Raw genomic sequence first — 25650 nt, 5'->3', positions numbered from 1 at the left:
AGTATCAGAGAGAAGGAGGGGGGAGGGTGTGTGGGGGGGTGAGTTACAGAGGAAAGGGGAGAGATGGACCAAAATGCATGGGGAGAGAGAGAGTTTCCAAGGGAGAGACAAACGACCTTCCTGAACCCAAACTGTCACTGCCTGGTTCAGGGAACATTTACTTCAGGGCAACCTGGCTGGATCAGTCCGGGAATCAGAGCGCGTGGGGAAACACCGAGGGCAGCGGAAAGTGGACCACATGTGGGTGAATAGAGCATTTTGTGGACACCTCCACTCAAGTTTGGGATCGCCCAGCCCATCACCCCTTCCACTCATAGTCCCCTAGCACCCGAGTAGCAGCGCCAGGTTTGCTGTCACAGCCCTGCACAAGCTCCTGCAGATTGACACACACCAGGTGGCTGTGTTTGGGTCCCCCACACTGGAGTCGAAGCAGTGTTCAGGCCCTGCCTCTGGCTCTGGGCTTCTAGGCCCACTCTCGGGGTGCAGCTTCCCCTCTAGCACCTGCCCCTGGGAGCTGAGACCTGCACACCAAGACCCTGAGACTAGTTTTGGCTCAACTTCCCCAGACTCTCCATTTGCTTCAGCACACCCTTCCCAGAGCTCCCGCTTGGGCACACTCTGTTTCCAGTTTCTCTCTTTCAGGGCACAGGATTGTTAAAGCAAACACACCCAGGCCTTCCAAAAGGGGTTGCTAAAACAATTCCTCTACTTGAAAAAGCACAAGAGATACCCAGATCTAGTTAAACAGAATAGAACATCTGCATGCCCTTCCCTGCATCTGTCCCTTCACCACCCTGGAGCGTTCTTTGGGATTTAGTCAGAGCAATTCTGGGGTGTCCAGCGGCCACCTCCTGGAACTCCTGGCTTCTCCTTCAGATGGAGCCTGTCTCTGTACTGCAGCCAGAGCCCTGCAACCCAAGAGTCCCCTCTGCTGCCCTTGTGCCTCTCTCCTGCCCCAGCTTCTTCTGGCTCACCCAGTCTTTGTGTTTTTAAAGGGCTGGACCAACCCCTCCTCTCTCTGTCCCCTTTTCTGGGGGGGTTCCATTCCTTCCACGCTCTCCCCTCTGCAGAGATGCTGGAGAAAACTGGCTTTTATCTAGAATGTAGTTACTCCCGTCTTCGGTCCTGGAGAGATCTGGTTAGGTGCTGAGAGTCTTAAATGACCAACCTATTTACAGACAGATGCCTCCGCCCCAGCCTCCTGCCCCTTTCCACAAGTTGTTTGAGTGAAGAGTACAGGAAAAGCCCAAAGACACAAGGATACAGAGGTTCATTCAATCAAACATGAGTTAACATAGTTTCCACTCATCTGGGTTTAACGCAGACAGTCAGGTTTTTGGCTTCTGTGTCTGGGTGTCATTTAGGGTTGCCATGTACCCAGTTTTGAACCAGAAAGTCTGGTCAAAAAGGGGATCTGGTAGTGTCCAGTTACTGCAGTTTGAGGGAGGCCTTGGGTCATTAACTCATGCCACCCCTGATCATCCTGGGCTGTCTCCTAACTGCAGGAAGGCTCCTTGTCTGGCTGCAGGAGTGCCTGCCTCAGACCCGGAGCAGAGGGAGCCAAGCCTGGGTGGGGAGGGAGGTGGAGATGATCCAGAGTGACAGAGGAGGAGAGGAGTGGGTCCCTGGGCCTTGATGGACTAGGTGGCTCAGATGGAGGGGCACTGAGGGAGGAAGTGGGGCAGGGGGAGACCTTGGGGGAAGAGGCAGGTTAGGAGGCGGGGTCTCAATATTCCACTTACCAGCAGTTATAAGGTGGAAACCCTATGAGTTGCACATAGACAAATTCCTCAGTTTGTCATGCTGACAGAGCACAGTAAGGTCAGGAAAGGATTTAATGTCTCTTTGACTGTCCAGTCAGTGATGCAGGGAAGAGAGTCTGGCACCATGTCACCAGTCAGTGGAGCTCACTCTGAGAGTCAAAGCACAAGGAGAAAAATCTTTAAGTCCGTTTATGAGTAAAGAGCTGGAGAAGCCTGTCCCGGATCTGTTTGGTGCTCACCCCGTAGATGATGGGGTTTAGCATGGGGGGCACGAGGAGGTACAGATTGGCAATGATAATGTGGAAATGCAGGGCCAAATTGTGCCCAAACCGGTGCATTAGGAAGGAGAAGAGAGATGGGATGTAAAAGATTAAGATGACACAGAGGTGGGAGCTGCAGGTCCCAAAAGTCTTCAGCCGGGTGTCCTTTGTGGGGAGGCTGAAGATGGCCCTGAGGATCTGGGTATAGGACATGGCGATACAAAATACATCTAGACAGGTCATCAAAAATGCCACGAAGAGGCCATAGTAACTACTGATGCGGATGTCAGTGCAGGCCAGCTTTACCACGGCTATGTGCTCACAGTACGAGTGGGGAATGATGTTGGTTCTGCAATATGGCCATTGCCTCGCCAGGAAGGGATAGGGCAGTACGAGCATGCTGCCACGCAGCACTATGGCCAGGCCAATTTTGGCCACCACATGGTTTGTCAGGATGGTGGAATGCCTCAGGGGATTGCAGACGGCCACATAGCGATCCAAAGCCATGGCCACAAAGATCCCAGACTCCATCACTACAAAGCAGTGAATGAAGTACATCTGGGTGAGGCAGGCACTGAAATTGATCTCCTTGGAATTGAACCAGAAGATTGCCAACATTTTGGGCAGGGTAGACGTGGACAGGACCAGGTCGGTGACAGCCAGCATGCAGAGGAAATAGTACATGGGCCCATGGAGGCTCAGCTCCGTCTTCACAATGAACAGGATGGTGAAGTTCCCCAAAATGGCTATGACATACATGGTGCAGAAGGGGATCGAGATCCAGACATGGGCAGTGTCCAGAAGGATGAATGTGGAAGGGTTGGTGAATTCAGTTGTGTTAGAATCTGACATGGAGCAGGGGAGAAATCCTCCATATACCATACGTCCCCTTGACTTCCTGTATGTGCCCAGGCTCTAGGATGATGGTCACAGGACAAATGCCTGGATGGAGACATAATGTTAACATGAGACACTACATGCACCACATCTACAGTCGAATCTTAGAGTTACGAACTGAACGATCAATCACCAATCTCATTCTGAACGATTATGCAATCAAAAGAGCAGCAGAACCAAAACCAAGACAAAAAAAAAAGACAAACACAGGACACTTCTGTATATAAATGTAAACAATTAAAAATATGAAGGGAACATTTTTAAAAAAAATATTTGGGAAGGTTAGGAAACAATGGAAAAGCTGGTATTGGAGTAATTAAAAAATAGCATAGGAATATAATTAATGCCAGTCAGCAACATGGTTTATGGAAAACACATCTTCTCAAATACTGCTGATTTCACCCTTTTATGAGAGTTCATGTTTGGCTGATCAAGGGAACCGCACAGATGCAATAACCTTTGATTTCTCTCTGACTTTTGATTTCGTAGGGGAAAATATTCAGATTAAAATATGAACACTTTTCAATATCAGTAGTGCATGTGTAAAAGGAACTAAAAACTGGCTAATTGAGAGATCTCAGAAAGCAGTTGTCAATGGGGTTGTTTTAAGTGGGATTCTGCAGATAAAATTTCTAGGTCTAATACTATTCAAAATTTTCATCAATAATGTGGAAGGAAAATCACTGCAGATAAAATTTGCAGACGATTCAAAGATTGACAGAGTGTTTACAATGAGCAGCCCAGGGCAGGCACACTGAATGATCTGGAGCATTTGGTGAGCTGGGCCCATGGAAGCAAAATGTTTTAATATAGTCAAATGCAAAGTTATCCTCTCAGAGCAGAGAATGCAGGCCTGACCGACAGACTAGGGCACTGTATTATGGAGCGCAGGGACCCTGAAAAGGATTCAGGGGTCATTGTGGACAGCCAACTCATCATGAGCTTCCTGCGCGGTGCTGGGGACAAAAGGGCTGATGCAATCCGTGGATGTATACAGAGGGTAGGTGTGAGTTGGAAACCTGGGAACAACTTTACCTCTGCATGTGGCATTGGTTAAAATGTCTGCATCCAATTCTGGGGTCCACATTTCAAAAAGGATGTTGAAAACTTGGAGAGGGTTCAGAAAAGAGTCACACAAATGATTGGAGACTGGAGAAAATGCCTCACAGAGCGAGAGAGAGTTAAAGATCTTCATCCACTTATCTTGTGAAAAATACAATCATACAGAGACTTTCATGGGGAGAAAACTGCGGGTACTAACAGGCTCTGTAATCTAGCCAAGAACGGCAGAGCAAGACCCAAATGGCTGGAAGCTGAAGCCAGACAAATTCCAGCTGGAAATAAGGGCCAAATTTTTAGCACTGATGATGATTAACAATTGGAACAAACTGCAAAAGGAAGTGGTGGATTCTCCAACTCCGCATGCCAGCAGATCCAGAGAGGATGCTTTTCTGGAAGATCTGCTACAAGGCTTGTCTACGTTTAAAACACTACAGTAGCTCTGCCGTAGCACTTCTGTGTAAAGAGTACTCACAGTGCCGGCAGGGGTTCTCCCATTAGCGTAGTTCATCCACATCCCCAAGGGGTGGTAGCTAGGTCGATGGAAGTATTCTTCCGCTGACCTCATGCTGTCTACCCTGGGATTAGGTTGATATGGATGCATCTGTGATGGGTGTGGATTTTTTTCTGTTGCACAAAAAGCTAATGCAATTTTCTTTTGCACTAGCAGAGGCAGAGCATGCAAGTCGCAGGAGGTGATAGTACTGCTCTACTTGGAGCTGGTCAGGCCGCAGCTGGAGTACTGTGTCCAGTTCTGGTCACCAATGTATAGGAAGCATGTAGAGAAACTGGAAAGGATCCAGAGGTGAGTGACCAGGATGATCAAAGGGATGGAATGCAAGCCATAAGAGCAAAGGCTGAAGGAACTGGGTATGTTTAGTATGGAAAAGAGGAGATTGAGGGGGGATGTGGCAGCGGTCTTCAGATACTCGAAAGGCTGTTATAAAAAAGATGGAGAAAAATTGTTCTCTGTGGTCACAGAGGGCAGGACAACAGGCAATAGGTTCAAACGACGGAAGAGCAGATGTAGATAAAATCTCAGGAAAAAACTTCCTAACAGTAAGAACAGGAGGAATATGGAACAGATGCCTCGGGAGGTTTTGGAAACGCCTTCACTGCAGGGTGTCAAAAGGAGGCTGGATAACCAACTGTGTTGGATGGCTTACAAACAACAAATCCTGCATCTCAGCAGGGGGCTAGGTTCGATTACCCTGTGGTTTTATGGTTCTCTGATGTAAAATCCTAATGAAGACCAGTCCTTAGTCAAACACAAGTCTTTGGGCTCAATACAGGGGTAACTGGGTAAAATGTAATGACCTGTGTTTTACAGGATGTTAGGATATAGATATTCAGGCCTGTCTGTAAAGGCCTAGACTCTAAGAATGTAGGTGTATTCTTATCACTTACCTAGTTCTAGAGGTATAAAAGAGAGAATCAAAATCACTGTCTGCCAGTGTAAGGGCCTTCTCTCACTGTGACAGTCTGAGGCCCTGTTCTTAGGCTAAGGACTTTGGCTAAGCAGCAGAGGCAGCCATAAGCTGGGAAGCGACCGGTCACCTCCTCACATTCCAAACTAGTCACATTGAAATAAGGAAATCTGGGGCTGTTAGAAAGGGGATCTGATCTATCACCTCCAGAGAAAGGGAAGAGCCTAGAGGATGTAAAAGGAAACTCAGTTTGATAGCATCCTGTCTGGCAAGAACTCACTTATCAATAGCTGGGATGTGAAATCCTCATTTCTGTGTTGTTCTATCACTGTAGTCCCCATTTCCCTATTGTTTGTCTGTATAATCTCTGTCTGGTTCTGGGATTGTTCCTGTCTGCTGTATAATTTATTTTGCTGGGTGTAAACTGATTAAGGTGGTGGAATATAATTGGTTAAATAATCATGTTACAATATGTTAGGATTGGTTAGTTAATTTCAGGAAAATGATTGGTTAAGGTATAGCTAAGCAGAACTCAAGTTTTACTATATAGCCTGCAGTCAATCAGGAATTTGGGGGGGAGGGAATGGGAACAGGGAATGGAGGTGGGGAAATTGGAATCACGTTTTGCTAAGGGGAGGAATGGGAACAGGGACACAGGTGTAAGGCTCTGTGGTGTCAGAGCTGGGAAGGAGGATACTAAGTAAGGAAACTGGAATCATGCTTGCTGGAAGTTCACCCCAATAAACATTGAATTGTTTGCACCTTTGGACTTCAGGTATTGTTCCTCTCTGTTCATGCGAGAAGGACCAGGGAAGTGAGTGGGTGAAGGAACAAGCCCCCTAACATCTTGGTGCTGTGACTTGGATACATCACATCGGATAGGTGAGTGGCAGCCTGTAAGTCCCCCTCCCCAACAGTCCGTGCAGCTGCTTGGAGGGGGTATTGCGAACTCTCGTGATGGTAGTTGTGGGTTCTGGCAAGCCAGGGTAAAGGATTTCTTGGATAAATGGATAAGAAAGAACCAGGGCCCATACCAGGTGCAGGGGTCAACCTGGGATGAGATTAAAAAGGAAATGGAGGAAGTGTTAGGGATCCCAGAGGGATGGGGGTGGCTGAGGAGCCCACCCTCCTTGGTATATGGGTAGTGGAAGAAGGTTCATGCCCATGGAGACGGGATGCCTTCCAGGGAAAGGAGGCACTTCAGTCCCCTAGTGAGAGGTTTGAAGTAAGGGCAGCATTATGGGAAGCTGCCAGGAATCTTTCAAGTTTGGTGCTGCTTCAGCAAGGGCTGCTGAAGGGTTGTAAATTTGTTAGGGGTGGTTAAAGATGATTTGGCACAATAGGGTTTAAAGTCAAAAGCAGAGTTAACAGACCACCTTTAGAGACTGGAGTTGGGACTTGGTCCTGGGGGAGTGGAGAGAAAGAAAGGAAGAAAAAAAAGGGTTTCAAAGTGCAGAATGGCAGGGTTTGAAGGAGCAAGTAACAACCCCCACTCTTCTCCCAGAGCCAGAATGAGAACACTAAGCATTGGGGTGGCTCTGGGGGATCAGATTGTCGCTTTGGTGAGTGTGCATAAGAACTCTGTGGGCACGGGGGAGGCAGTTACACCTTGTGTAAAATTAATATGGCTAATATAATGTTATGGAGGCTAAACTGTGGAAGGACTGTGCATTTTCCCAGGACACGTGCAGTGTATATTGGAGAAGAGGTGAAAAAAAAATGCAAACAAAACATGGTACTTAATTAAAATCCTATTAGGGCTCCAAAAGCCTCCACAGAATCTCACCCACCCACTCCTGCGAAAAACCTCTCACCTATGTCTGAGCTATTGAAGTCCTCAAATCGTGGTTTAAAGACTTCAAGGAGCAGAGAATCCTCCAGCAAGTGACCCGTGCCCCATGCTACAGAGGAAAGCAAAAACCCTCCAGGGCCTCTTCCAATCTGCCCTGGAGGAAAATTCCTTCCCAACCCCAAATATGGCGATCGGCTAAACCCTGAGCATATGGGCAAGATTCACCAGCCAGATACTACAGAAAATTCTTTCCTGAGTAACTCAGATCCCACCCCATCTAACATCCCACTTCAAGTTTTAATCTTGAAGCCAGATAGATCTTTTGCCCCCACTGCTTCCCTTGGAAGGCTGTTCCAGAACTTCACTCCTCTGATGGTTAGAAACCTTCATCTAATTTCAAGTCTAAACTTCCCAATGACCAGTTTATATCCATTTGTTCTTGTGTCCACATTGGTACTGAGCTTAAATAATTCCTCTTCCTCTCCGGTATTTATCCCTATGATATATTTATAGAGAGCAATCATATCTCCCCTCAACCTTCTTTTAGTTAGGCTAAACAAGCCAAGCTCCTTGAGTCTCCTTTCATAAGACAAGTTTTCCATTCCTTGGATCATCCTAGGAGCCCTTCTCTGTACCTGTTCCAGTTTGAATTCATCCTTCTTAAACATGGGAGACCAGAACTGCACACAGTATTCCAGGTGAGGTCTCACCAGGGCCTTGTATAACAGTACTAAAACCTCCTTATTCCTACTGGAAATACCTCTCCTGATGTATCCCAAGACCGCATTAGCTTTTTTCACGGCCTTATCACATTAGCGGCTCATAGTCATCCTATGATCAACCAATACTCCAAGGTCTTTTTCCTCCTAAGTTACTTCTAATTGATGCATCCCTAACTTATAACTAAAATTATTGTTATTAATCCCTAAATGCATGATCTTACACTTCTCACTATTAAATTTCATCCTATTACTATAACTCCAGTTTACAAGGTCATCCAGATCCTCCTGTAGGATATCCCTGTCCTTCTCTAAATTGGCAATACCTCCCAGCTTTGTATCATCTGCAAACTTTATTAGCACACTCCCACTTTTTGTGCCAAGGTCAGTAATAAAAAGATTAAATAAGATTGGTCCCAAAACCGATCCTTGAGGAACTCCACTGGTAACCTCCCTCCAGCCTGACAGTTCACCTTTCAGTAGGACCTGTTGTAGTCTCCCCTTTAACCAATTCCTTATCCACCTTTCAGTTTTCCTATTGATCCCCATCTTATCCAATTTAACTAATAATTCTCCATGTGGCACCGTATCAAACGCCTTACTAAAATCTAGGTAAATTAGATCCACTGCGTTTCCTTTGTCTAAAAAATCTGTTACTTTCTCAAAGAAGGAGATCGGTTGGTTTGGCATGATCTACCTTTTGTAAAACCATGTTGTATTTTGTCCCATTTACCATTGACTTCAATGTCCTTAACTACCTTCTCCTTCAAATTTTTTCCAAGACCTTGCATACTACAGATGTCAAACTAACAGGCCTATAATTACCCAGATCACTTTTTTTCCCTTTCTTAAAAATAGGAACTATGTTAGCAATACTCCAATCATACGGTACAACCCCTGAGTTTACAGATTCATTAAAAATTCTTGCTAATGGTCTTGCAATTTCATGTGCCAATTCCTTTAATATTCTTGGATGAAGATTATCTGGGCCCCCCGATTTAGTCCCATAAGCTGTTTGAGTTTCACTTCTATCTCAAATATGGTAATGTCTACCTCCATATCCTCATTCCCATTTCTCATGCTACCATTATCCCTAAGATTCTCTTTAGTCTTATTAAAGACTGAGGCAAAGTATTTGTTTAGATATTGGGCCATGCCTAGATTATCCTTGACCTCCACTCCATCCTCAGTGTTTAGCGGTCCCACTTCTTCTTTCTTTGTTTTCTTCTTATTTATATGACTATAGAACCTTTTACTATTTGTTTTAATTCCCTTTGCAAGGTCCAAATCTACTTGACTTTTAGCCTGTCTCACTTTATCCCTACATGTTCTGACCTCAATAAGGTAGCTTTCCTTGCTGATCCCTCCCTTCTTCCACTCCCTGTATGCTTTCTGCTTTTTCTTAATCACCTCTCTGAGATGCTTGCTCATCCAGCTTAGTCTACAACTCCTGCCTATGAATTTTTCTCCTTTCTTGGGATGCAGGATTCCGATAGCTTCTGCAGCTTTGATTTAAAATAATCCCAGGCCTCCTCTACCTTTAGATCCATAAATTCTTCAGTCCAATCCACTTCCCTAACTAATTTCCTTAATTTTTGAAAGTCAGCCCTTTTGAAATGAAAAACCCTAGTTGCAGATTTATTTTTGTTAATCCTTCCATTCAGTTTGAACTGAATTAGCTCATGATCACTTGTGCCAAGATTATCCCCTACAACCATTTCTTCTATGAGGTCCTCACTACTCACCAAAACCAAATCTAAAATGGCATCCCCTCTAGTCGGTTCAGCAACTACTTGATGAAGGAATCCATCAGCTATCGCATCTAGGAACATCTGAGCCCTATTATTATTACTAGCACTCGTCCTCCAGTCTATATCTGGGAAGTTAAAGTCTCCCATGATCACACAGTTTCCATTAGTATTTACTTTATTAAAAACATTAAAGAGGGCTCTATCCATATCCAAATTAGATCCCGGCGGTCTATAGCACACCCCAAGCACTATCCCAGGGGAGGCTCTAATAGTTTTCTTCCCCAATGTAATTTTTGCCCAGACGGACTCTGTCTTATCCATTTCATTGTTTATTTCTTTACATTTGTCAAGGTTCCTTCCCCACTCTGAATTCTAGGGTACAGATGTGGGGACCTGCATGAAAACCTCCTTAGCTTACTTTTACCAGCTTAGGTTAAAACTTCCCCAAAGTACAAACTAATTTTACCCTTTGCCCTTGGATTTCCACTGCCACCACCAAACTTTATCTGGGTTTACTGGGAAACGTAGTTTGGACATGTCTTTCCCCCCAAAATCCTCCCAACCCTTGCATCCCACTTCCTGGGGAAGGTTTGGTAAAAATCCTCACCAATTTGCATAGGTGACCACAGACCCAAACCCTTGGATCTTAGAACAATGAAAAAGCATTCAGTTTTCTTACAAGAAGACTTTTAATAGAAGTAAAGGAACCACCTCTGTACAATCAGGATGGTAGATACCTTACAGGGTAATTAGATTCAAAACATAGAGAATCCCTCTAGGCAAAACCTTAAGTTACAAAAAAGACACATAGACAGGAATAGTCATTCTATTCAGCACAGCTATTTTCTCAGCCATTTAAAGAAATCATAATCTAACACATACCTAGCTAGATTACTTACTAAGTTCTAAGACTCCATTCCTGTTCTGTCTCCGGCAAAAGCATCACACAGACAGACACAGACCCTTTGTTTTTTTTCCCCCCTCCCAGCTTTTGAAAGTATCTTGTCTCCTCATTGGTCATTTTGGTCAAGTGCCAGCGAGGTTACCTTTAGCTTCTTAACCCTTTACAGGTGAGAGGATTTTTCCTCTAGCCAGGAGGGATTTTAAAGGAATTTACCCTTCCCTTTACATTTATGACACCCCCCCCCCCAATCTCAGCTAGGGTGAAACGCTGACTGGGATTTCTTCCTGGAGCTCTAGGAAAAACAGAGTTAATAAGACACATGCACCTCTAAATATACCACCAAGTACATAAAGACTAACAATATTTTCCACATCTCAAGGACGATTTTAACCAGTTGATTCTGGGAAACTTTCACGGGAGAGTGCATCAGCCACTTTGTTAGAAGCTCCTGAGATGTGCTGAATGTCAAAATCAAAATCTTGGAGAGCTAAACTCCACAGAATAAGTTTTTTGTTATTTCCCATGGCAGTATGAAGCCACTGTAGCGCAGCATGGTCGGTTTGCAGGTGGAAACGCCATCCCCAAACATATGGGCGTAGCTTTTCCAGAGCATAGACAATGGCATAACATTCTTTTTCACTGACTGACCAGTTCCTTTCCCTCTCAGGCAGTTTTTTGCTGAGAAACACTACAGGGTGGAATTCTTGATCAGTTCCTTTCTGCATTAAAACTGCTCCCACACCACGCTCGGACGCATCTGTGGTTACCAGGAATGATTTGTCAAAGTCTGGGGTCCTTAGTACAGGGTCAGACATGAGTGTCGCTTTAAGGTGGTTAAAGGCCTTCTGACACTCTTCGGTCCACTAAACAGCATTTGGCTGTTTCTTTTTGGTTAGGTCTGTCAATGGGGCGGCGATTTGGCTGTATTGCGGTACAAATCGTCTGTAATAACCAGCCAAGCCTAAGAAGGATTGAACCTATTTCTTTGACTTTGGGACAGGCCACTTTTGGATAGCATCCACTTTGGCCTGTAGGGGGCTGATAGTTCCTTGACCCACCTGGTGTCAAAGGTAAGTCACTCTGTTTAGGCCTATTTGACACTTCTTAGCCTTAACAGTTAGTCCTGCCTCCCTTATGCGCTCGAAGACTTTTTGTAGATGTTCCAGGTGTTCTGCCCTGGAATCCGAAAATATGGCCACATCCTCAAGGTAGGCGACTGCATATTCTCCTAATCCCACTAGGAGACCATCTACAAGTCTTTGGAAGGTGGCGGGTGCATTTCGCAGCTCGAAAGGGAGTACATTAAATTCATACAGCCCGAGATGCGTGGTGAAGGCTGACCTTTCCTTGGAAGATTCATCTAGCGGTACCTGCCAGTACCCCTTGGTTAAGTCCAAGGTAGAGATGAACTGGACCCGTCCCAGTTTCTCTAATAGTTCATTTGTGCGTGGCATTGGATAGTTGTCTGGGCGAGTTACAGCATTTAGCTTACGGTAGTCCACGCAAAAACGGATCTTCATCTGGTTTGGGAACTAGAACCACTGGAGATGCCCATGCACTTCCAGAAGGGCGGATTACACCCATCTGTAATATCCTGGATCTCCTGGTCTATAGCAGTTTTAGCTTGAGGAGACACCCGGTAAGGTTGGACTTTATTTGGGTGAGCATTACCTGTGTCAATGGAGTGGTATGCCCGTTCAGTCAGTCCTGGGGTGGCTGAGAATGTCGGGGCGTAGCTAGTGCACAGCTCCTTAATCTGCTGTCGTTGCATACGCCCAAGGGTCATGGAGAGGTTCACCTCTTCCACACCACCAGCACTTTTCCCTTCATAGTAGACACCTTCAGGCCACTCAGCGTTGTCTCCTCCCTGGGCTGTAAACTGACAAACCTTTAATTCTCTAAAAAGAAAAGGAGTACTTGTGGCACCTTAGAGACTAACCAATTTATTTGAGCATAAGCTTTCGTGAGCTACAGCTCACTTCATTGGATGCATACTGTGGAAAATACAGAAGATGTTTTTATACACACAAACCATGAAAAAATGGGTGATTATCACTACAAAAGGTTTTCTCTCCCCCCACCCCACTCTCCTGCTGGTAATAGCTTATGTAAAGTGATCACTCTCCTTACAATATGTATGATAATCAAGGTGGGCCATTTCCAGCACAAATCCAGGGTTTAACAAGAACGTCGGGGGGGGGGGGGAAGTAGGAAAAAACAAGGGGAAATAGGTTAACTTGCATAATGACTTGTCCACTCCCAGTTTCTATTCAAAACTAAGTTAATTGTATCCAATTTGCAAATAAATTCCAATTCAGCAGTCTCTCGCTGGAGTCCATTTATTCTTTTACGTAGAGACTGTCCAGTTTGACCAATGTACATGGCAGAGGGGCATTGCTGGCACATGATGGCATATATCACATTGGTAGATGTGCAGGTGAACGAGCCTCTGATAGTGTGGCTGATGTTATTAGGCCCTGTGATGGTGTCCCCTGAATAGATATGTGGGCACAGTTGGCAACGGGCTTTGTTGCAAGGATAGGTTCCTGGGTTAGTGGTTCTGTTGTGTGGTATGTGGTTGCTGGTGAGTATTTGCTTCAGGTTGGGGGGCTGTCTGTAGGCAAGGACTGGCCTGTCTCCCAAGATTTGTGAGAGTGTTGGGTCATGCTTCAGGATAGGTTGTAGATCCTTGATAATGCGTTGGAGGGGTTTTAGTTGGGGGCTGAATGTGACGGCTAGTGGCATTCTGTTATTTTCTTTGTTAGGCCTGTCCTGTAGTAGGTAACTTCTGGGTACTCTTCGGGCTCTATCAATCTGTTTCTTCACTTCAGCAGGTGGGTACTCTAGTTGTAAGAATGCTTGATAGAGATCTTGTAGGTGTTTGTCTCTGTTTGAGGGGTTGGAGCAAATGCGGTTGTATCACAGAGCTTGGCTGTAGACAATGGATCATGCGGTGTGGTCAGGGTGAAAGCTGGAGGCATGTAGGTAGGAATAGCGGTCAGTAGGTTTCCGGTATAGGGTGGTGTTTATGTGACCATCGTTTATTAGCACTGTAGTGTCCAGGAAGTGGATCTCTTGTGTGGACTGGACCAGGCTGAGGTTGATGGTGGGATGGAAATTGTGAAATCATGGTAGAATTCCTCAAGGGCTTCTTTTCCATGGGTCCAGATGATGAAGATGTCATCAATATAGCGCAAGTAGAGTAGGGGGATTAGGGGACGAGAACTGAGGAAGCGTTGTTCTAAGTCAGCCATAAAAATGTTGTCATACTGTGGGGCCATGCGGGTACCCATAGCAGTGCCGCTGATTTGAAGGTATACATTGTCCCCAAATGTGAAATAGTTATGTGACCCAACACTCTCACAAATCTTGGGAGACAGGCCAGTCCTTACCTAAAGACAGCCCCCCAACCTGAAGCAAATACTCACCAGCAACCACATACCACACAACAGAACCACTAACCCAGGAACCTATCCTTGCAACAAAGCCCGTTGCCAACTGTGCCCACATATCTATTCAGGGGACACCATCACAGGGCCTAATAACATCAGCCACACTATCAGAGGCTCGTTCACCTGCACATCTACCAATGTGATATATGCCATCATGAGCCAGCAATGCCCCTCTGCCATGTACATTGGTCAAACTGGACAGTCTCTACGTAAAAGAATAAATGGACACAAATCAGATGTCAAGAATTATAACATTCATAAACCAGTCGGAGGACACTTCAATCTCTCTGGTCACGCGATTACAGACATGAAAGTTGCGATATTACAACAGAAAAACTTCAAATCCAGACTCCAGCGAGAGATTGCTGAATTGGAATTCATTTGCAAATTGGATACAATTAACTTAGGCTTGAATAGAGACTGGGAGTGGCCAAGTCACTATGCAAGTTAACCTATTTCCCCTTGTTTTTTCCTACCCCCCCTCCCTTCCTCAGACGTTCTTGTTAAACCCTGGATTTGTGCTGGAAATGGCCCACCTTGATTATTATACACATTGTAAGGAGAGTGATCACTTTAGACAGGCTATTACCAACAGGAGAGTGGGTTTGTGTGTGTTGTGGGGTGGGGAGAAAACCTGGATTTGTGCTGGAAATGGCCCTGCTTGATTATCATACACATTGTAAGGAGAGTGATCACTTTAGATAAGCTATTACCAGCAGGAGAGTGGGGTGGGGGGAGAGAAAACCTTTTGTGGTGATAATCACCCATTTTTTCATGGTTTGTGTGTATAAAAACGTCTTCTGTATTTTCCACAGTATGCATCTGATGAAGTGAGCTGTAGCTCACGAAAGCTTATGCTCAAATAAATTGGTTAGTCTCTAAGGTGCCACAAGTACTCCTTTTCTTTTTGCAAATACAGACTAACATGGCTGTTACTCTGAAACCTTTAATTCTCTGGAATAAAATGGCTTTAGAGAATTAATATGGTCCACCTTAGGCTTTTGGTTGGAGGTGGGGAATGCTATGAGATTATTAACAGCTCCCAGGTGCTCCTGGACCGTGAATGGCCCTTCCCATGATGCTTCCATTTTATGGGCCTGGAGCGCCTTTAAGACCATGACCTGGTCCCCTACTTTGAAGGAACGCTCTCTGGCATGTTTATCATACCAGGCTTTTTGCTCTTTTTGAGCATCCTGTAAGTTTTCTTTAGCAAGGGCTAAAGAGGTTCGGAGGGTGTTTTGTAGGTTGGTTACAAAGTCCAGAATGTTAGTTCCTGGAGAAGGTGTAAATCCCTCCCTTTGCTGCTTCACCAACTGTAATGGCCCCTTAACCTCACAGCCATATACAAGTTCAAATGGGGAAAATCGTAACCGGGATGTGGTACAGCTCTGTAGGCAAAGAGCAACTGCTGCAACACTAGGTCCCAATCACTGGAGTGCTCATTTACAAATTTACGTATCATGGCCCCCAAAGTTCCATTAAATTTCTCCACCAGGCCATTTGTTTGATGGTGGTAAGGAGTGGCAACCAAGTGATTTACCCCATGAGCTTCCCCGAGGTTTTCCATAGTTCCTGCCAGGAAATTAGTCCCTGCATCTGTGAGGATGTCGGAGGGCCAACCTACCCTGGCAAAAATGTCTGCTAGTGCCTGGCACACACTTTTAGCCCTGGTGTTGCTTAGAGCTACTGCTTCCGGCCACTGGGTGGCAAAATCCATGAAAGTCAGTATGTATGCTTTCCTCTGGGTGTCTTTTTCGGAAAAGGACCCAGAATATCCACAGCTACTCGCTGAAATGGAATTCAATTATGTGGAGTGGCTGGAGAGGGCCTTTGACCTGGTCTTGGGGTTTTCCCAGTCTTTGGCATACTTCACAAGACCGGACATGGGTAGAAACATCCTTGTCCATTCCCTCTCAGTGGAATGACCCCCCCAAACAGTCTTTGGTCATGTTCACCCCAGGATGGCCACTAGGGTGATCGTGGGCTAAGCTCAAGAGCTTGGCCCGGTATTTAGTTGGAACTACCAATTGTCTCTGAGGATGCCAGTCTTCCTGGTGTCCACCAGAAAGAGTTTCCTTGTAGAAAAGTCCTCTTTCTACAACAAACCTGGAACAATTAAAAGAGCTGAGAGGGGGTGGGTTGCTCTGTGTCACCATCCAAGCTCTCTGGAGGCTTTCATCTGCTTCCTGTTCGGTCTGGAACTGTTCCCTTGATGCTGGAGACATCAGTTCCTCATTGGATTGTGGACCTATGCTTGGTCCCTCTGGAAGCGATGTAGGGGATGGGGCTGTTTCCGTTGACTGTGAACCGCTCTCCGCTGGTGCACTATGTTGGGATTCAGGATCCAGCTGAGCCTCTTGTGTACGTTTATGGGCTGCTGCTGGTCCAGGTTCGGTGGGGCCCTCTGGTGTTGGGGTTGCAAGTACTGGATTCAGTGCTGGCAATGGGTCTGGTGCTGGTTGTTCCGCTGGTTCCGGTTCTGGGACTGGTTCCATCTGGGTCTCTGGGACTGGATCCACTACTGCCATTGCAGACTTTGGCCTGGGGTCCGGGTCCATCACCTCTGACCGGATCCTGATAGAAGTTTCCGGAACAGAGCTAGGCCTCATGGCTTGTTTAGCCTGGCTGCTGGTGACCATTCCCGCCCTCTTGGCCCTCTTCACATGATTGGCCAAGTCTTCCCCCAACAGCATGGGGATGGGATAATCATCATAGACTGCCAAAGTCCACGTTCCTGACCAGCCCTGGTACTGGACAGGCAACTTGGCTGTAGGCAAATTGAAAGAGTTGGACTTGAGGGTTGAATCGTCACTTGGATCTCTGGGTTGATTAAATTGGGGTCCACTAAGGAAGCAAGGATAGCTGACACTTGTACTCCGGTGCTCCTCCATGCGGTGACCTTCTTCCCACCCACACTCACAGTTTCCCTCCGCTCCAAGGGTATCTGGGAGGTATCTGGGCCTGCGGATCTTTGGTGTGATTCCGGTGCAATGAACTATAATCTGTTGGGGTTCTTGGGGCAGTTGGCCTTTACATGCCCCAGCTCATTACATTTAAAACATCGTCCAGCTGACGGGTCACTGGAGCGAGGTGGGTTGCTGGAGAACAGGATGGTGGGATGATAAGGTGTCCGGAGGGTTCTTTGGGAGGTAGGTGGGGCCTTGGGCAGCCCCCGGTAATAGGGTGTGGTCTGGCGTTGTCCCTTCTGGTCTCCGCTCCAACTGCGACCAGTCTTCTTCTCGGCCACCTCCACCCATCTGGCTCCAATCTCTCCTGCCTCGATTACAGTTTTGGGCTTCCCATCTAGGATGTATCTTTCTATTTCCTCAGGAACACCCTCTAAGAATTGTTCCATTTGCATTTGGAAGGGCAAATTTACTGGAGATTCAACACTTGCTCCTGATATCCAGGCATCCCAATGTTTCACAATGTGGTAGGCATGTTGGGTAAATGACACATCTGGTTTCCACCTTAGGGCTCTGAACCTCCGACGAGAATGCTCGGGTGTTATCCCCATTCTGACTCTTGCCTTGGATTTAAACAGTTCATACTTGTTCATGTGTTCTTTAGGCATTTCAGCTGCCACCTCAGCTAAGGGTCCACTGAGCTGCGGCCTCAGCTCTACCATGTATTGGTCGGTAGAGATGCTGTACCCAAGGCAGGCCCTTTCAAAGTTTTCTAAGAAGGCCTCCGTATCATCGCCTGCCTTGTAGGTGGGGAACTTTCTGGGATGGGAAGTGGTACCTGGAGAAGGATTGCTAAGGTTTGTTGGTATATTCTGCTGAGCCTGTACCTTCTCCATCTCCAGTTCATGCTTCCTCTCTTTTTCCTTCTCCTCCTCCACATGCTTCCTTGCCTCCATTTCCCTCCTGTGGGCAGCCTCCCGTACCTCCTTCTCCAGCCGCATGAGTTCTATCTGTCTTACATGTTCCTTTTGCTTTTCCTCAGCCTGAAATCTGGCTAATTCCAGCTTTTGTTGAGCCGTGGATTCTATCATCCTAACCTCTCTGTTTTTAACTAACTTTACACCCGAGGTTTAGAAATAAACAAACAAAACTTGGCTGTAAAATTTTGCTGTGCTGGAATAGGATACCTATTCATTGATAGTGATTGTCAGCCTACGGAAAAAGACAATTCCCTTTGTCTCTGCTCTGGCCCCAAATCAAAGCAAAAAACCTCCAACTACTTGGAAACCTGTTTACCAGCAGCCCAAAGGAAAAAAAATTCCTTTTCAAACCTGTGCTCCTTGCAAAAAAAAATCAACATCCTAAAAAAAAACAACCCCTGCCACTTTCGTCTCCAAGCAAACGGGTAGAACACCCCCTATTTACATTTAGGGAAGAAAAAAAACCCTCTGGTTTGCAAAGACTGTGAATTTCCCTGCAGGAGGTTAAGTAGTCTGCCTCCAGGCAAAGAAAACCTGCAATTCACAAAGATAATCCCCTTTTGTCTCTGCTCTGGTCCCAAAGCAGAGAAAAAACTAGCTGCTTTCAGTTAGACCTCCTTTCCAGCAGCCCCAAAGGAAAAAAATATTTCCTTTTTAAAATCTGTTTTTTCTGGTTCAAAAAATCTCAAATTGATCTCAAAAGGATTTCAGATTAATCCCACCACACTGCCACCATGTCAAGGTTCCTTCCCCACTCTGAATTCTAGGGTACAGATGTGGGGACCTGCATGAAAACCTCCTTAGCTTACTTTTACCAGCTTAGGTTAAAACTTCCCCAAGGTACAAACTAATTTTACCCTTTGCCCTTGGATTTCCACTGCCACCACCAAACTTTATCTGGGTTTACTGGGAAACGTAGTTTGGACATGTCTTTCCCCCAAAAATCCTCCCAACCCTTGCATCCCACTTCCTGGGGAAGGTTTGGTAAAAATCCTCACCAATTTGCATAGGTGACCACAGACCCAAACCCTTGGATCTTAGAACAATGAAAAAGCATTCAGTTTTCTTACAAGAAGACTTTTAATAGAAGTAAAGGAATCACCTCTGTACAATCAGGATGGTAGATACCTTACAGGGTAATTAGATTCAAAACATAGAGAATCCCTCTAGGCAAAACCTTAAGTTACAAAAAAGACACATAGACAGGAATAGTCATTCTATTTAGCACAGCTCTTTTCTCAGCCATTTAAAGAAATCATAATCTAACACATACCTAGCTAGATTACTTACTAAGTTCTAAGACTCCATTCCTGTTCTGTCGCCGGCAAAAGCATCACACAGACAGACACAGACCCTTTGTTTTTTTCCCTCCTCCCAGCTTTTGAAAGTATCTGGTCTCCTCATTGGTCATTTTGGTCAGGTGCCAGCGAGGTTACCTTTAGCTTCTTAACCCTTTACAGGTGAGAGGATTTTCCTCTGGCCAGGAGGGATTTTAAAGGGGTTTACCCTTCCCTTTATATTTATGACAACATTCTATCTCATCATTGATATACAGTGCTACTCCACTACCTTTATCTTTATTTCGGTCTTTCCTAAACAGCACATACCCTTCAATACCTGTAGTCCAGTCATGACTACTATTCCACCATGTTTCTGTTATCCCTAGAATATCTGGTTTCACCTCCTGCACCAGTAGCTCTAGTTCCTCCATTTTGTTACCTAGGCTCCTTGCATTAGTGTACAAACATCTTAATTTTTGCTGTTTGGCCTCACTCACATTCTGTACCCTATTAGGAATGGTCATTTTACTGCCAGTATAACCTATTAGACTGGTATCCACACTGCCCTTCCTCCTACCCACGGCTGTATCCTCTCTTACTTCATTTTCTTTCCTCTCAATGCTAAATTCCAGCATGGAGATTACCTGGACATCTCCCAACCATCTCCCCCAAATTCCTAGTTTAAATCTCTCTTAATCAGTTTTGTGCCAGCCTCCATCCTAGAAGTCTATTTCCTTCCCTACTCAGATGAAGTCCATCCCGAGAGGACTGTCCTCTATCCATGAATGCCTCCCAGTGGCCATACATCCCAAAGCCCTCCTTATAGCACCACTGCCAAAGCCATCTGTTGATAGTCATAATCTTGTCACACCTTTGTTGCCCTTTTCTAGGAACAGGCACACTCCCACTTTTTGTGCCGAGATCAGTAATAAAAAGATTAAATAAGATTGGTCCCAAAACTGATCCTTGAGGAACTCCACTGATAACCTCCCTCTTGTTAGGATTGGTTAGTTAAATTTCAGTAAAAGGATTGGTTAAGGTATAGCTAAGCAGAACTCAAGTATTACTATATAGTCTGCAGTCAATCGGGAAGTGGGGGGGCAGAAATGGGAACAGGGAATGGGGGTGGGGAAATTTGAATCATGTTTGGCTAAGGGCAGGAATGGGAACAGGGACACAGGTAAGGCTTGGTGGTGTCAGAGCTGGGAAGGGGGACACTAAGGAAGGAAACTGGAATCATGCTTGCTGGAAGTTCACCCCAATAAACATCGAATTGTTTGCACCTTTGGACTTTGGGTATTGTTGCTCTCTGTTCATGCGAGAAGGACCAGGGAAGTGAGTGGGTGAAGGAATAAGTCCCTAACACAGGAGGTTAGATTGGATGATCTAAATGTCCCTTCTTGCCTTAAACTCTATGACTCTATCAATAAAAAAGTAGATCAAACATTTATATTTACTCTGTCTCATAACACATGGACAAGGGAATATTCAGTTACATTGAAAGTCTGAACATATAACATTGACAAAAGAAAATTGTTTCCATAATATATATTTGGCCTTTGGAATTCCTTGCCACAGATATTATTGGAGCAAAGAGTTTAGCTGAATGGGATTTACAAATGGATTGGCCATTGCAGGTTTTGCTGGTGGCACCACCCTTAGTTAAGGCTGTCTGACACCTTTAATTATAAGACCTCATTTTCAGTTTACCAAACTTGAACCATTTGGACAGAAATTTCCTATGCTGGGTGTCTGCTTCTGGCTGAATTGTTCTTGAAAGTTTCAGGCATAACAGTTAAGCCAACTTTCCTAATGAAGCTAGGAGAGAAGAGGTCTTGGCAGTGAGGAATAGCACCTCCATGCCTTACAGAAGATAAAAGTAAGAGCCCTATGATGCAAGAGGAGCAGGTGAGTCTCCGTGCATTAACTCACAGCTGGCTCCAAGGGGAGTTTTGCCTAATGGGGCTGAGCAACGTACGAGCCAGGGCTTCAGAATTTGGCCTAGTATTGTCCATCTACTGACACGTCTCATCACGAAGGATCCCCTGTGCCACTGAAATGCAGCCACCTTGGGGCTGAAGGCCATCAGCCAGGAGGACCAAAACAAGAGGGACGTTTTGGCCAGTGATACTGGAGGCAGCTCATCACCTATGGCAAGAGCCCTCACATATTTAATAGCTGTAGAGTGTGGAAAGTTCCACAGACTTACTCGCTATCAAATCTGTCCCACGTTGCACTGGGTTTGTCGACCAGGTGAGCTCCTCAGCAGGAGATGCATATCTTCCCTGGGAGTCCACCTTAGGTAGCCGTGTCCCACACCTCTCTCACCCCAGCATCTGCACCAATATCCAACGCCGAGAGCCAACACAGGGGTGTGCACCATTTATAGTATAACTCTGTGCAATCCCAGTGGGGTTCGCTCAGCCTCCAGGGGAGAAGCGGCATCTGAATGTAAACAGGCTGGAGACAAGCCTGTCTGGGCTTCCGTGCTCTTTATCCACCTTCAGGAGTAAACAGTAATTAAGGGACCTTCCCAAAGGGAGGTGAGAACTCTTGGGCTCTGTGCTGAATTAGAGAGGAATTGGCTGCTCTGTGTATTTGTGTATATTTAAAAATCATAGTTGATTACTAAGAAAACAAGGGATAATGCTTATGTCTCCATAGGATCTGATACCCTGCAAATGCCCAGGATGGCTCATTAGATAAGAGATAGACGGTTTTGGAGACAGATGTCTGAAGGGAGACATGAACACTTTCTGCAAACAGACTGGGCTCTTGCTAAGGGATCACAGATCAGTAATTCTCATAAGTAACTATCATCATCTTGACAGGTTTCAGAGTAGCAGCTGTGTTAGTCTGTATTCGCAAAAAGAAAAGGAGGACTTGTGGCACCTTAGAGACTAACACATTTATTTGAGCATAAGCTTTTGTGAGCTACAGCTCACTTCATCGGATGCATTCAGTGGAAAATACAGTGGGGAGATTTATATACATAGAGAACATGAAACAATGGGTGTTACCATACAGACTGTAACGAGAGTGATCAGGTAAGGTGAGCTATTACCAGCAGGAGAGCAGGGGGGCAGGGAACCTTTTGTAGTGATAATCAAGGTGGGCCATTTCCAGCAGTTGACAAGAACATCTGAGGAACAGTGGGGGGTGGATGGGGCAATAAACATGGGGAAATAGTTTTACTTTGTGTAATGACCCATCCACTCCCTGTCTCTATTCAAGCCTAAGTTAATTGTATCCAGTGTGCAAATTAATTCCAATTCAGCAGTCTCTCGTTGGAGTCTGTTTTTAAAGTTTTTTTGTTGAAGAATTGCCACTTTTAGGTCTGTAATCGAGTGACCAAAGAGATTGAAATATTCTCCGACTGGTTTTTGAATGTTATAATGCTTGACATCTGATTTGTGTCCATTTATTCTTTTACGTAGAGACTGTCCAGTTTGGCCAATGTACATGGCAGAGGGGCATTGCTGGCACATGATGGCATATATCACATTGGTAGATGTGCAGGCGTACGAGCCTTGTGCAGCATCTTGTGCAGCACCTTTCATTGAAGGATCTTGAAAACACCTAGCAAAGGAAAGTCACTGTGAACATATCCCCATTATACAGATAATTAAACTGAGGCACAGGGAGATGTGACTTGGTCAAGGTCGCACAGAGAATGAGTGGCAAGATGACAGATAGAACTCAGGAGACCTGACTTCCCTGCCATAACCATAGTATCTCCGTCATACCAAGAGCGAAATGGACTCACACTGTAGCAGGCTGGGAGAGGGAGCCTGAGCCTTCACCATCCCTCAAGGTGAATCTGAAGTTTGCAGAACTAGCTGGAGTTTGTGAGCTCCCCGCTCCTGGGAAGTGTGAAGTCCCAGACTTCACTTCTGCTCCCACTCAGAAAACTGCCAACGCATCACAGTCACTGGGGTTGCTTTCGGGGAACTGACTTACTAAAAGTAACAAAAGCAGAATGTTCCTGTGGATAAAATCATAGAAGATTGGATTTGGAAGAGAACTCAGGAGGTCATCTAGTCCAATTCCCTTCTCAAAGGAGGACCAAGCACAAGTAAATTATCCCAGCTAGGGCTTTGTCAAGACGGGCCTTAAAAACTTCTGAGGATGGACATTCCACCACCTCCCTAAGTAACCCATTCCAGTGCTTCACCACCCTCCTACTGAAATAGTGTTTCCTAATATCCAACCTAGACCTCCCCCACTGCAACTTGAGACCATTGCTCCTTGTTCTGTCATCTGCCACCACTGAGAACAGCCGAGCTCCATCCTCTTTGGAACCACCCATCAGGTAGTTGAAGGCTGCTATCAAATCCCCCCGCCCCGCTCACTCTTCTCTTCTGCAGACTAAATAGGCCCAACTCCCTCAGCCTCTCCTCATAAGTCATGTGCCCCAACCCCCTAATCATTTATGTTGCCTTCTGCTGGACTCTCTCCAATTTGTCCACATCCCTTCTGTATTGGGGGCCCCAAAATTCGATGCAATACTCCAGATGTGGCATCACCAGTGCTGAATAGTAGCTTCCAAGTAGACATTGAGCCATTGATCACTATCCGTTGAGCCAGATGGTCTAGCCAGCTTTCTATCCACTTTATAGTCCATTCATCCAATCCATACTTCTTTAACTTGCTGTCAAGTATACTGTGGCAGACCGTATCAAAACTTTGCTAAAGTCAAGGTAAATCATGTCCACAGTTTTCCCCATATCCACAGAGCCTGTTATCTCATAATAAAAGGCAATCAGTTTGGTCAGGCATGACTTGCCCTTGGTGAATCCATGTTTACTTTTCCTGATCACCTTCCTCTCCTCCAAGTGCTTCTAAATGGCTTCCTTGAGGACCCGCTCCATGATTTTTCCAGGGACAGAGGTGAGGCTGACCAGTCTGTAGTTCCCTGGATTCTTCTTCTTTTCTTTTTTAAAGATGGGCACTATATTTGTCTTTTTCCAGTTGTCCAGGACCTCCCCTCAAAACCACAAGTTTTCAAAGATAATAGCCAGTGGTTCTGCCATGACATCAGCCAACTCCCTCAGTACCCTTGGATGCACTGTATCCGGCCCCATGGAGTTGTGCACGTCCAGCTTTTCTAAACAGTCTGTGACCTGTTCTTTCACCACTGAGGGCTGCTCACCTCCTCCCCATACTATGCTGCCAGTGCAACAGTCTGGGAGCTGACCTTGATGTGTATGACCGAGGGATAGAGGGCAGCCGGAGGCCTGTTCTGCGGACAAAGGCCTCTCCCTCCCCACAAAGCTGTCAAGGAATAAGGGAGGATTTATATTTGCATTTGATTTGTTCTCTCCCTCTCGGTTCATTTCCTCCCAGTGTCTCGTAGGTGGAATTGAAATCTAATGCTCCAGGCTGAGTCAGCCTTTCCCGGCCTGCCCCAGCTGGAGAGTGCTTGGCTTCCCATAACTGAACTGTTCTGCCTGCTCATCTGGCTAATCAGGGTTCTCTGTAGCTGGCGACAATGGTTTGACCTTCTTCGGTAGCTAAAGGCAAAGGAGTGGGCAGGCCCTGATTTGGCTGGATTATTGTGTTTATTATTTATGATCATTATTTGTACTGTGGAAGCCTCTTGAGGCCCCTATATAGTTTAGGGCGCCTTTTGCTGGGTCCTTGGCAAACTCAGAAGTATGTCCTGGGCCTTTAAGAGAAGAGCGCCTAGTTTGGGGAACTAGATAGGAGATAGCAAGAATGTGCCTTTGAGTGGCGGCTGCACCAGACCCACAGCTGGGAGCGCATGGCTCTCCATTACCTTTTAAAACTCTGCGTTAGTTCTAATCACACCTTCCTTCTTAGAGTCTGGACTGATTTTCCTTCTTATGAATTCCCAAGACAACTCCTGGTACTAGAGGGGAGACCGGAGGCCAGAGATAGCAGGGCTGTGGTGAAAGAAGGAAGTAGCCATCCTGGAGATGGAACAACGGAAAGCCCACAAGGAGTTGAAACTCTCGGGTAATGCAGCAGACTATGGGAAGACATTCAGACAGAGTTTTGAGATATATCTATGCAAGCAACTCAGTTTGGTGAGAAAGGAGACCAGCAGAAATCTTCAATCTTCTTAAACATTGCAGGGCTTGAGGCAGTGAACGTCTTTACTAGCATGCAACTCAGGCTTTGTCTACACTAGTGCTTTTGTTGGTAAAACTTTTGTCTGTCAGGGGTACAAAAAAACACACCCCTGACCAAGAAAAAGGCCGGTGTGAACAGCACTTTGTCAGCACAGAGCGGCTACATGGGAGCCCTTGCAGTGACACAGCTGTGCCACTGTAAGGTCTGTAGTGTAGACACAGCCTCAGGCAGGCAGAGAGAGAAGGTTATTACACGTTTTGCAGACATTTGAAGAGCCTTGAGTACCGCAAAAGAGCAAAACATTCCAAGGGTAAAAGCTTCACCTTAGAAGAGAAAAGTAAGTCGAATCCTTTCAAGACTTCCT

General features: G+C 45.7%; 1 protein-coding gene across 1 annotated transcript; it reads right to left on the bottom strand.

Annotated features, from left to right (window-relative positions):
- Nucleotides 1-1942: 1942 nt before the first annotated feature.
- LOC141999940 (olfactory receptor 52E4-like) lies at nucleotides 1943-2924 on the bottom strand. Its single transcript, XM_074973887.1, has one exon. The coding sequence runs from the start codon at nucleotides 2903-2905 to the stop codon at nucleotides 1943-1945; it is 963 nt and encodes a 320-aa protein (XP_074829988.1). The 5' UTR covers nucleotides 2906-2924.
- Between the last annotated feature and the right edge of the window lie 22726 nt (nucleotides 2925-25650).

This window comes from Natator depressus, chromosome 1 (genome assembly GCF_965152275.1).
Source record: "Natator depressus isolate rNatDep1 chromosome 1, rNatDep2.hap1, whole genome shotgun sequence".
NCBI classification, from domain to species: domain Eukaryota; kingdom Metazoa; phylum Chordata; order Testudines; family Cheloniidae; genus Natator; species Natator depressus.
This window is presented reverse-complemented; position numbering and strand designations above follow the sequence as displayed.